Here is a 12,970-nt window from a genome sequence, read left to right as displayed (position 1 = left end):
GTCAGGAATGGCACCCTGGGGAAATGATGTCTGAGCTGACCTTGAAGAAAGACTGTCCATTTCCCTGATGAAGGGAGAATGAGGCATGCCAGGTAGAGGGAAATACTAGAGGAAAGGCTCAGAAGTGAATAGAATTCCGTCTTCATTTTATTAAAAACAAGGAGGCATCGAATGTTAACTTTAAACACATTTCCACTTCAGAAAACATCATTCCCTAGCCCATAACCACAGGGATAATCATCTCTTAAAATAACTGAGTTTCTAATTAATCTTTTAAATTTTATTAATATTCTACTTGTTTTTATGAACCTCACTGAACACTGATTAGAGCCAAGCAAATAATCTTCTGCAGTGGAGCTAAGAGATGAAATTCAAACTCTACCTTGGTGGTAAAAAAAACAAGAGCTATCTGGTAAAGGAAAATTTTTAACGAGCGGCTTTGGTACAAAGAAGGAAATGAAAAATGAAAGAAATAAATAAAGGACGGTTTTAGGACCTGACTAATTAAGTTTGTGAAACTGGCCGAAGGGTTTTCTCCGGTGAAAATACAACCAAGTTTTTCCTGACATACAGAATCCCTGACAGCTTTGACTGCATGTGTGATTCCCTCCTCACCCCTCTGCCTCAGTCCCGGCCCCCCAGCCTCTTCCCAGGCAGCCGGGCAGGGAGCCAGTCTATTTCGGCCTTATGCTTCCTCTATTTCTTTTGGCCACAAATGAGCAAACACATGTATCTTTCCTTCTAGCCCTTTCCTACTTCCATGAAGGGTAGCCTACAATAGGTAAGCTTCTGCACTTTACTTTTATCGCTTACAAATATGCCCCGGGAGTTACTCCGAATCAATTCATAGGCGTCTTCCTTATTCTTTTTAACAGAGGCATGGTATTCACGCGAATGCACTGTGGTTATTCAACAGTTCACCCGTACATCTGGATATTTAAGTAGTTTTTGAAGTTTCTTTCAAAATGTTTATTTTTGGGAGAGAGGGCGAGTGAGTGCATGCTATTGGGGGAGGGGCAGAGAGAGAGGAAGACAGAGGATCCAAAGCGGGCTCTGGGCTGTCAGCGCAGAGCCCAGTGCGGGCTCAAACCCATGAGCCAGGAGATCGTGACCTGAGCCGAAGTCAGGTTGAGCCACCCAGGTGCCCCTGCCCCTTTGTCTTTTTTTGTGGAACCGGAAAGTGGATTCATTTAGGTTTTCTTCTGAATCTACTGTTTCTGGTTTGTCTTTTCAGCCACTGTAGTTGCCGGTTTTGTCTCCTCTTTAGACTTGGGTTCTTATGAAAACGTTCGATATCCTTAAGTGGACATCACTTGTCTCTGGGCCCACTGGTGGTATTTCAATACATTTAATTTTGGGGTTTCCTGGGGGAAGTACTATTTGTTCCTCAGTTGGAGAAAAATCCAGGTGGAGTTTCTGGAAGTCTTTCCGGGTTAGAATCTGCTGAAGGCACAAGTTTTGGATTTCCCCTCTGAGAGCATGCTGGTCAGATTCTTGGCAAATGCTTGCTGTTCTACAGGGAAGAGTGGTCCGTGTCAACCCATTCACCATCGACATCCTCCCCTCCCTGAGACCGGCACTTCCCCACCCATCTGTCATTCTCTTCCTCTTCTTTTGAATTCTAGAATGTCCACTTCTGAGATGCAATCTAGCATTGAATTCTCCGTACTCTTGCACTCGTGCTTCTTTCGAGGCCTCCGTAGGCTCACTCCAGGATTTCTTCTGCAACATCTGTGGATATGGTGCTCAGGAGAGCTGAACCAAAGTTCCAGACGATGTCATCACAGTTTTCTTTTTGTGTGTTTTACACAAGGCCAGATCTTGGAGGGGTCTCGGTCATAGCCAGAGGACAAGTTGCTGTCTTGGAATAGTGTTGATTACTACTGTCATGACTTTCCTAGACCTTTGGTCAATTACAAACTTGTTGGCCTCAGCTTTGAGCAATGATGGCACGCTTGGGCAGCAAACAGAAGGCTCTTGGTTATTTCTCTTCGACGGGGCTGCAGAAACCCCTGCCCAAAGGATTGAAGCTAAAGAGAAAAAGTGCATGAATTCCCACCAGTCTGGAGAAAAGGTCCCTGAGCATCACCCTTACTTCAAATCTCTTGTCAAAACTTGCTGTGTGTTTTAGTAATTTATTTGCTAACCTGGGGGGGGGGGGTCACTAATCAAGTGGCTGAAATGTCAAACATGTCTGTCACTGTCCTGCTTTGGTCTCTCGAGGATATTCTTACATCCACAGCCTGTTGCGACCCTGTGCTGTGTTTGGAGCGTCTCTTCCCTGGGGCATGCTGCACCGGAAGGTCCCCTGTCTTCAGGTTTGCAGTCACTGTCCTCTGTCTCCTTTTCCCTGGGAAGGATTGCAAAGCAGCAATATCTAGGTAACTTCAGAGAAACATGCAGCTGGGATAGCACTGGTATTTTTGGCCTCATCTCTGATGTTTCTTCTGCTGAGTTCAATCATTACCCCCAAAGATATCTTGGCTGCAGGTGCACCGCTGTTCCTTAATAGTGGGTCCATGAAACTCTGCAATACTACATTCACTTTATCCTTCTGTTTTACATTTCTGTTCTTGATATTAGTCACGCTCTGGGTATACAAAGGCTTTTGCAGAAGCTTACCATGGCTATGCATAAGTTCCAAGAACCCGAACCAACTTAATGGGTTAATGAGATTCTTACTTCTCAGCTTTGCTATTCGAACACCTGGATCTAAGACAGTGTGATTGTGACAGAGGACATCTTTCAGCACCCAGGAAAATGATTTGGGTGTCTGCGTGATGGTGACCAAATTGAGCCATAAACATTACCAGCCTCCCCAGTGGGTTCATTTGGTTGTTATCTGAAAATCCCCAGTTGGATTGGTAGTGACCATAACTCTAGAGGAATCGCAGGGCAGAGAGGCCAGCGGCCCTGCTTGATCAAACTCTATACCGACTGCCAGTTGCCGGAAAGCTGGCGGTTCCCCAGGAACCACTGGCTGCAGCCCGGCTCGGTCCTCAGAAAACCCGTACTGTCAAACCCGACCAGCCCTCCTGTGTAAACTTTTTTAAGCTAACCAGAATTTGTCTCTGTTATTTGAAATCAAAAGAAAATGACTGGTAGGCAACCAGAGCTGAACTCACAGTTAGTAAGTTTCCCGTTATTTTGCTATGAGTTGGTATCTTTCAGCTCAAGGATTTAGAGTGTTAGCTATTGTTCATGTCAGTGTTTGACTTCTTTGGGGATTTAAGACTTTTGGTTTCGACCATACTGGTTGCCATTATTTTCAGTGGTTTAGTAATGAGCAAGTATTCATTTCATTACATGGGATGAATTTGCCTAGTTCACATAAATTACATTTTAATATCCAGGTTGGCTACATTTAACTTCTTCCCGGAAACGTGAGGCCGGAACGGCTGTGATTGCGGAAGTCGTTTCCTTGAAAATACCTTCGGTGAGCCGGGTCCGCCACATAGCAGAGGCTTTTCAACCAAGGGTTTAAGAAAAATCACCAGCTTTAACATTATATCAAGCACGAAACACCCAGGTTAAAACTCAAGATTTAAGGTGAACAATTTAAACCAACGTAATTCTAATGGGAAAATTTTTTTTTAAACTTTTTTTAAGTAAATTCCTTGGTGACAAAAATGGTAACCATATTTGCAGGAAATAGGGCCATAATTTAAGGAAACTGGTGTGCCATAATTTAAGGAAAGCTGATTGGAGAGAGGGAGTGGTACATTCCGGGCTGAGGGAGAGAAGTCCTGGGGTTTGCTTTTCCTGCTAAACTACTAATTCCTGCTGACTCCTGGTTTGGCTTGTTCTGCTAAGTAGCTGTGTTCTTGAGCAAATTCACTTTTCACTGCTTCCGTTTTTTTTTCATTCATGGAATTGGAGGCAGATTTTTTTCACATCTAACTCTCTTTTTTTAAAATTTTAAAAAAATTTTAAAAAGTGTTTAATTTTTGGGGGGGGGGGAGAGCATCAGTGGGGGAGGGGCAGAGAGAGAGGGAGACATAGGATTGGAAAAAGGCTCCAGGCTCTGAGCTGTCAGCACAGAGCCTGATGCAGGGTTTGGACCCACGAACTGTGAGATCATGACCGAAGTCGGAAACTTAACGGATTGAGCCACCCAGGTGCCCCTAACTCTCTTGTACGATATATGAAAATCTACATTCAACAAAAAATTAAATGAGGAAATAAGTATTTGTAGTAAATCATTTTTATAAGAATATAAAGGGAGTCTTTTACTTGTGGGGCTCCTAAGGGGTACGTACATATTATTTACATGTGACAGCATATAGAAAGTGCATGTAGGCATCCAACAAATGGCAAATGAATGACAAAAGATGAGCAAAAATCCCTCAAACATATAAAAGCTACAGCCAAAGAAGTCTGTGAAATAATAGTAAAGATAAATCATAATCCTACATAATCTTTCAAGAAAATATGATTTGATTTTAGACACGTTTCAAGAACATGTACACTGAATAAACTCAGGTTCATGTCTGGAACCACTGAGAATCTCACTGGACTTAGTGATCGAACAAACTTCTAAGCAAAAGAGAAGTAAGTTATGAAGATTAAAGCAGAACATATAATATGGAACTTGTGTATCAACATGATAAAAAGGAATCATCAGGCTAATATACGGCTGCAGTTTCCAATGTAACATTATTCTGTTTCGTAAAAAAGAGACATTGAAAGTTACCAGTTTGTGCTGGTGGGACACTTTTCATGTTTTCCCATAAACCAGAAGGCCACTCAGTTTCTTAGATTTGGCACATGTATAGACTGCTGATAGTATAGAGAAAGGATACACATTCCTTTCACTAGGTGAAAGCAATTTCTTCCTTTCATTTCTTCCACCTATGATCTTTCTCGGTAATCCTTTTTTTCTCACTGTAGAAGAGTTCATGTGATCTCACTGCTGGGTGAGCTTACTCTCTGGTCTTAGCTGGTTGGATAGGATACATAGCTGCCCCCGGGCAGTTGGTTACACACATTACTTGGGCCAATTAGAGTACTTTCTTGTGAATTTAGAATTCATGAAACTAAAGACCACGCTGGCTGGTGTTGAGAAGCACAGCCTATCAGATGAAGAACCAGAGAGGTCCTGTACGTCCTACAGAGTTAGAACCGATGTGGCCAAGTGAAAATAATGGGCAGAGATGCTGTAGAAAGGAGGGGTACATGGGCGAGGAGAAAGGGAAGGTGAAGGAGGGGGTGGGGAGAGGAAGAGAGAGAGAGAATCTTCTGGCTCTTAGCCCCTGGTCTCTGTTCTTTTGAGGCCAGATACCTTGGTTCCTTTCCTTTGGTCTCTGAGATTCCTTTGCGTTCTGTGCTAATCATGTGTCTTTTACTACCTTGAATGGTCCTCTATTTCTTGGAATTGCAATAACTTTAATTAAAATATCTCAGACTCTCTCCCTCGTGATGCCAACTATTCTCTGCAGTCAACACAGCATGATATTTAGAAAACTCGTACTGTAATTGTTCATGAGTAACTGTGAATTCTTCAGAAGAGAGACGTGTATCCATTCAGCACAACTATCCACGGACCACTCACATGCAAAGCACTGTGAAGAGGTTAGACTCACCCACTTTTAACCTGCCTGTGACCTCCCCTTCAGAGTTGCGTGCGTTGACGGTCACATTCTGAGTTGACTGCAGAAGCAGAGATGAATCCTAGAAGGGCATTTACAAAATGTGACAAATACATACTATGCACTCATTTACTCACTTATTTTTAGAGAGACATATTTTTCGACTTATTTTTAGCGTGTACATGTGCGTTCCCGTGGGCAGGAGCAACCAAAGGGATGGAGAGGGAGAATCTTCAGCAGGCTCCGCACTCAGCGCATCGGTGTAGAGCCCAACGCGGGGCTTGATCTCACGATCCTGGGATCATGACCTGAGCCAAAGTCAAGAGTCAAACACTCAAGTGACTGAGCCACCCGGGCACCCCAATGAATAGACAGTATTCAAAATGACTGTGGGGCACCCGGGTGGCTCGGTCGGTTAAGCGTCCGATTTTAGCTCAGGTCACGATCTCGCGGTTCGTGGGTTCGAGCCCCACGTCGGGCTGTGTGCTGACAGCTCAGGGTCTGGAGCCTGCTTGGGATTCTGTGTCTCCCTCTCTCTGCCCCTCCCCACTCACGCTCTGTCTCTCTCTCTCTCTCCAAAATAAACAAACATTAAAAATTTTAAATAAAAAATAAAATGACTGTATATTTATATTCATATATAAATTTAGGATTTATATAAGATACTTTTTCCATAGTCAGAGATCCTGTGGCCCTACACAGTATTTTAAAATCTTGGATTATACTATGTTAAAAGAGTACATGAAAATTTTTTACTCCAACAGTTTCAAACAATACGTATTTATTATATTATTGCTTTTGTGGGTCAGGAGTCTAGGCACAGGCTACCTTGGTCCCCTGTTCAGAGTCTCAAGGGGACTGAAGGGCTGAGGATTCATTCCAGACTCAAGAGCTTCTTCTAAGCTCATGTGGTTGGTGGCAAAATCCATTTCCTTGCTGCTACAGGGTGTCCTAACTCCTTTTTTCATAAATTATAATATTTTTATGGGTTCGCACTGCTCGCATGCAATGGCTAGAGTGTACCACGTTAGCTCTCTGGGTGAAGATCTAAAATAATCGAGTTTTAATCAGTGTTTTTTCCTGTTCCAAGGAATAAAAATTTCTTAATAAAATATTAAAATATTAAAATTTTTTTAATATCTATGTCCAGGACATGACATATTTTTAGAAGATAAATCAGAGCATGGTTAGTTCTTCTGTAAGAAACACCACATTACTTATTTTCAACATGTAAAGCCTTTTCACAACTTCACAAGAGCTTTTTAAAATTTATCAGATATCTATATTTTTTAAACTTTTGTTGGAAGATAAGGTGGCTTTATGTCATAAGCGCCTCCTGTGGTATCATAGTTCCGAATGGCTGGTTTTGCATTACAGAAGATTGTTTGCTTTTATATAAGCAATTTTCTTCAAAAAAGAACGCAACAATTTGGCTGTTGGATTCAGGCGGGTTTATGATCCATTCAGAGGGAACCGAATGTCTTCCAAAGTCGTAGCGAGTACTGTGATTTTTCAGAAGGAAAGAAGTTTCAGGAACGCTCTGGAACTCTGGCAGGTCCGAAATTCTCCCCGTCGCTTTGTGGAAGCAGATGACCTATCGGCATCTCGTGTTTCATCCACTGATGTGACCTTGATACTTGTCTTCACATTGCTCAAAACTAAGTAGCACGGTAAGAGTTAACGGTTTACCGGTTTCTTACGTAGAGCCTTGGCGTGCAGGGGTGTGAGGAGGGGCTCACCTCCCGCCGCCTCTGGGCTCTCCCTGTGTGGTGGCCTCCTCAAGGGTGAGCTTTAGCCTGTGAGCTTTAGGTTGGCTGCTCTTCCTTGGACTCCCGGCCATATCTTCTCAACTCGGGGAGGACCCCTGCCTCTTCGTTGGCCCCCCTCCCTCACCGTGGCCTTCGAAACTCTCTGCAAGTAGCAAACTGGGGCGGTCCTGGGGCTCGCCTCTTGTTTCCGCCTCTCAGAGAGAACTGTCCTGACCGCCACCGTCCAACGTCTGAAAACTGTCCCACTCCATTTTGGTGCTCTAACAGAATACCAGAGACTCGGTGGCTTATAAACAACAAAGGTTTCTTTCTCACAGTTCTGGAGACTGGGAAGTCCAAGGTCATGGTGCTGGCAGATTTGGTGTGTCCAGTGAGACTCACTTTCGGGTTCATAGAAGGGGCCTCCCGGCCTCCAGCTCACCTGGTGGAAGGGGTGAGGGAGCTCTCTGGGGCCTCCCTGATCAGGGCACTGATTCCCTCATGAGGAAGTCGCCAAAATCCCACCTCCTAATACCATCACCCTGGGGGTTAGGGTTTCAACATGTGAACTTCCAGGCCACAGCAAAAACCATGGTTTCTGATACATTTTCAAGTTTTTTAGTTGTTTAATAAAGCAGGTGAGTCCGTTCCCTGTTATTTGTCTCGTATTACCTGTTTTGATTTTTACATTTCTTGTCTTTTTCACAGAAGCTCCTCAAAAACAGCTTTATCTCTGTGAGATGCTTACGTGTGCTTTTCCAGTCATTTTCAGAATGATTATTTCTACTTAGTTGGAAGTTAATTCTCTTTTTGGGGAGTTTAGTTGGAATCCTTTTTTTAGATGAAGGCTTCCTTATGTGGTTTCCAGTCTCAGTCTCAAGCTTCCCTCTGTGGATGTATTTTGATTTCTGGATTTACCGAGCCTGTCTAAGGGCTTTCCCATTGTTTTCATTGAGACCCCTGGGTTTCTCAGCCTTGTCATGGTGGCTCAGGGCTCGTGTCCTCGGATGACATTCGGGTCTTGGTCTGGCATCTTTATTCAAGTCTGGGCAGTAGGTGCAACTATTTTCTGCCTTTCATTGCTGTCTCATGCAGTGGGTCTGGCTAGAGTCCCAAGCAGTCCCATCAGGCAACATTCTGGTCCCTGTGCCTCTGTGGGCTTTGACCGTAAGCTGTCCCTGCCTCTTTCCAGGACTGCGAACTTCAAAGACAATCATTCCAAGTAAAGCTTTACCACTGCGTGTTTTGGTTTCATTTCATCTTTGACGATGTCTGTATGTTGCTAACTACAACTTTTTTGTTTTATCAGTTATAATTGCTATGTGCTTAGGTTAATAATGGGCAGGGTAGATGGTTATAAATCATGAGTTCCAGGCACAATCTTCACAGGACCTCATGTATTAGCTTTGAAGAGTTACCAAGTAATCACATGTTAGAAGCCAGAGTACCATGTTGAATTATATTTAGAATAAGGAAATTCTCTCACCTCAGCATTATACATAAATTAATATGTGCCAAATTTTGTAAATCCATTTCTGTAATTTTACGGAAAATTACCTCCTAGACTCATCTTTGAAAAGGAAACATAACTAATACATCAGTGCACACAGAATATATAAGACCTAATTTTGTTCAGTTAATCCAATTATTGGAAAGCCATATTAGTTACCAGATACTTTATAGCTGTGATCACATAATATCATTCCAAATGTTTCTATAATTTTATGTATCGATCGACATACTGCATCAATGCATCATTGTAAGAGTTTAATATATGATTATCTAAAATAATTGACATAATTTTGCTCCCTGATTTTTTTTAAGTATATGGAGATATGAAAAATCTGATAAGATATAACTAAAAGTACTATTAATTCCAGAATATTAAATTTGCTAGAACTAATCACCTGATTTCAGCCATCAGGCTATTTTACCAGTCTTCTCTCCTCAAAACTATAGGTAGGGAATTAGCCAACATAACTCTGGGGGGGAAAATGGTTCTAATATTTAAATTCTTTGCTCACATCTGACTTCCCCCTTTACATAAGTTTGGGTTTATTCCTCATGTTTCCATATGACACGGCTATTTAATACACTGAAATGCCATCACGATTCACGTGTCTTAGCTCTTCAGCTAAGCTCACGGCATCTGGCTCACGCATGTATCAGCCTGTCCTATTCCAGGTCATTTGTGGGTTCCTCCTGTCAACTGAGACACTATCAGAAGTAATACAATAGTGCCTAAGAGCTACTAATGTGCCTTGCACTCTCGAGACTCCTTGGCAGTGTATTTATGTGCAAGTCTTACACGGCATCCCATTATGGTTGGTAGTAGGGCTTGGTGAGCGTTCTGATGGCTGTGTGGGGGTGTGCTTTACCCCTCCTATAAGACCACATGCTTCTCAGCGGTTGGCCTTTTGTATCCTTTCCGACTGCCCTAGAGTCACTCGAAGAGCCTCAGCATGTAGGAGGTACTGACCCCTCCTTTCACACGTGTAAACACGGGAGGAAAACGAAGAGTACACTCTTCATCCAACCGGTAGGTTACAGTTGGGTGAAGTCTCAACATGTCATTGAGATGACACCCAACCAATAATTTAGCAAAAGGTTTACCTTTACTACGAAGTCCACAGCATCACATGAAGAAAAATAGAACATATTACAAAAGCTATTTGACTGTGTTTCACGCTTGGCTCTATTTGTCACAAACTTCATGGAGGTAAACGAAGATAATACGGAGGCAGATTTATTTTTAAAGTCACACAATATTGAACAGATATGTTTAATCTACTTGTGGAGAATCCCACAGGACCATAATCTATAATTAACGTAATTAGTACAGAACATGCTACAATGAAACTAATTTCTTTCTAAACTTCTCAGATAATTTTAACTGCCTTGAGAAAAGTGTCTTTAAATTACCTGCACTAATGGAAAGAGGTTTAGATTGCCTTTGATAAAGGTTTTAATTACCAAACGTTTTTAATTATGGTTTCAATTTCTGAGGCCACCGAGTTCAGAGCCGAAGCACATGAAAATGGCGTCTTTCTATAATGTAATATCGGAACTAAGTTTTACAGCCTTCTACCAAGCTTTTATAAAGCGTGTAACGTGAATGCGTGTACATATATACATTCTAAGAACTCTCTTCCGAAACAGCTGAATTTCTACGCTTAACGATTATTAATTTTTCATAAAACACAACATATTTACACGTTTCATCATTTTCTTACCACTCTGGAGTGTATTTCCTTGGCGTACAATGGGAATAAACATTCTGACTCCCCTTCTAGGCGAAGACCATCCTTTGTAACACGCAGGTGACCCATTCCTGTCTGTTAAAAAGACGAGACGACAGAGATTTTGTTTTCGCTTTCCTTTTCACTTCTTCTAGTATCAGCTAAAATTATAGATGCATTTTCATAAGTCTTCTACTGGCACTTTTCTGGATTTCTCTTACTTTGCTTAAAACGTTAGTTGTTTTTATTAAATTGTCAATATTTCATTAACCCTTGCGTAATACAAAGGACTATTTAGGAAATACGTATGAGATTGAAAGAGTCACTTCACAATAAACACCCGAGAGTCGCCACCATGTAAGAAAAAGACTCTTACCATTACTATTTAAAACTGTTTTTTTTAAATTACAATGTAATAAAATGGGCTGTTTTGAGGTGTACCGTTCTATGAGTTTTAACACGTGTAGCCTCTGATACAACCAGGGTACATAACAGTTCCATCACCCCCACCCCCATGGTACCATTGAAAAAAATTTTTTTAACGTTTTTATTATTTTTTAATTTTTCAGAGAGAGAGAGAGAGAGAGAGAGAGAGAGAGAGAATCCAAAGCAGGGTCCAGGCTCTGAGCCGTCAGCACAGAGCCTGACGCAGGGCTTGAACTCATCAGCTGTGAGATCATGACCCGAGCTGAAGTCGGACACTCAACTGACTGAACCACCCAGGTGCCCCCCCACCCCCGCCACCATGACACCTTCTTGAGGTTTCATGTGTATCAGGTAAGTTTACAATATAGCAACTGTTCGGTGGCCATTTCTTAAGCACAAAACCATATAGGAGGACGTGAAGCTCTATTCAAAGGGTCTGTTCTCAAAGAATTTTTCATCATGAAGAATGACCACAAAGGATAGAAGACTTAATTGTGGAGATCACCAGTGACCATCATGCTATTAAATCTCGTGGACATTTTTAAACTTCATTCCCTTTGCTTTCTCAGCAGCATTTAACACTGGACCTCTTTCTCATTGGTACCCTATCCTCACTCGATTTCCAGGACACCAGGCTCTCTTAGCTTCTCTCCTTGGCCTCCATATACATTCATCCTCCTCTGCCCAGCCCTGGACTGCTGGCTTCCTCAGCAGTCCGGCCCCTTCCTGTCCTTCTCTGACCACACCCTCAGCTCCCAGTACCATCTCAGTGTGGAAATTCTCACCTGTTTTTATCTGCAGTTTACATTTTCTCTCCTGAGCTCCAGACCCATATATACAATTTCCATCTCTCCTTCCCTTTCGAAAGTTTGGTAACACCTAAATACAACAAACTGAATTCTGATCTCCCCTCTCTTCTGAGTCTAGAGTTAGATTTTAAAAAGGGAGAGTAGAATGGTCAGCTAAAATGGAACAATGACATTAAGCACAATTTTATACAGTGAGAGGTGACTTCCGGGACGGAGATCTGTTACTCTGAACCGATGCCACAGACTTCTCTTCCCAAGAACTCCACTGACTGATAAGCCCTGTTAACAAGAACCAGATTCAGTCTGGAATCATTCGGCCTGGCTAGCTGTCTGTGAGCCACCATTACGGCCCTCTTCCCAAACGTGGGTGTGGGAGCAGTGGATTTTGCACTGTGATTAATGGAAGTCCCTCAGTGCTGCTGGGCTTGGGTCAACCGACACCACACGCAGAGAAGCTTTCCCGAGTCACTCTTACATTTGTGACTGAGTGTGTAGCTTTGGAGGCGGGGCTCCAAATCTAAAAAGTTGACAGCCACTATGGTACAACTTCTCACAAAATGTAACCGTGCAGTTGTAAGACACAGTTTATGAAATGAAGCCAACATGAGCAATGTTGTAAGACCCATCATGTGTGTATAATAAACCAATTTTTAGCAGACAACTGCATCAGGAACTTTTGGTCCTAGAACTAGCCAAAGTGAGGTTCCAACATTGTACATTCAAATCTGAAAATCTGCTGTGGATTTCTGGGTTCAACCGAACAGATGCCAGGAGTTTTTCTGGACTCTGTTTCGCTACATCGGCAGAAAACGACAAAAAAGTAATGCACATCCCAGCCTCTGAAGCAGCTTATTTATATAATCACATCGCAAAAGGTGATTGTTCTTTGTCATGTGTCATTTCCTCCTCTGGCTTTTTCATTCATTGAAAAATGAGGAAATTGACATGAGATGACCTCAGCCCACATTCTATGGTTTTAACAAAATGAATTACAAACCTCTACAAACAATCCATCACTACTCAACGTCTGAAAACAAAACAATATGCCTATTTTCGTTTTTTTTTTTTTAACTCAGGCATGTTGAGCTACAACTCACAAATAATAAAATTCACCTTTTTTAGTGAATATTTTTGCCAGGTTTCACAATCAAAGTACCACA

General features: G+C 42.2%; 1 protein-coding gene across 10 annotated transcripts in view; it reads right to left on the bottom strand.

The window, feature by feature from the left end:
* Positions 1-12,970, bottom strand: part of SGCG (sarcoglycan gamma) — a 165,650-nt gene that overhangs the window by 73,945 nt on the left and 78,735 nt on the right. For all 10 annotated transcript variants that reach the window (XR_006215724.1, XR_006215744.1, XR_006215721.1 and 7 more), the window contains 2 exons: positions 10,570-10,671; positions 5,583-5,670 (listed from right to left, as the gene is read on the bottom strand). Coding sequence is in view for 7 of the 10 variants with exons in the window: in XM_042981546.1 (XP_042837480.1) it covers positions 5,583-5,670; positions 10,570-10,671 (190 nt within the window). In the remaining 3 variants the exon portion in view is untranslated. The remainder of the gene's footprint in view (positions 1-5,582; positions 5,671-10,569; positions 10,672-12,970) is intronic.

This window comes from Panthera tigris, chromosome A1 (genome assembly GCF_018350195.1).
Source record: "Panthera tigris isolate Pti1 chromosome A1, P.tigris_Pti1_mat1.1, whole genome shotgun sequence".
Taxonomy (NCBI): Eukaryota; Metazoa; Chordata; class Mammalia; order Carnivora; family Felidae; genus Panthera; species Panthera tigris.
Note: the sequence above shows the minus strand (reverse complement) of the source record. Positions and strands in the feature narration are given on the sequence as shown.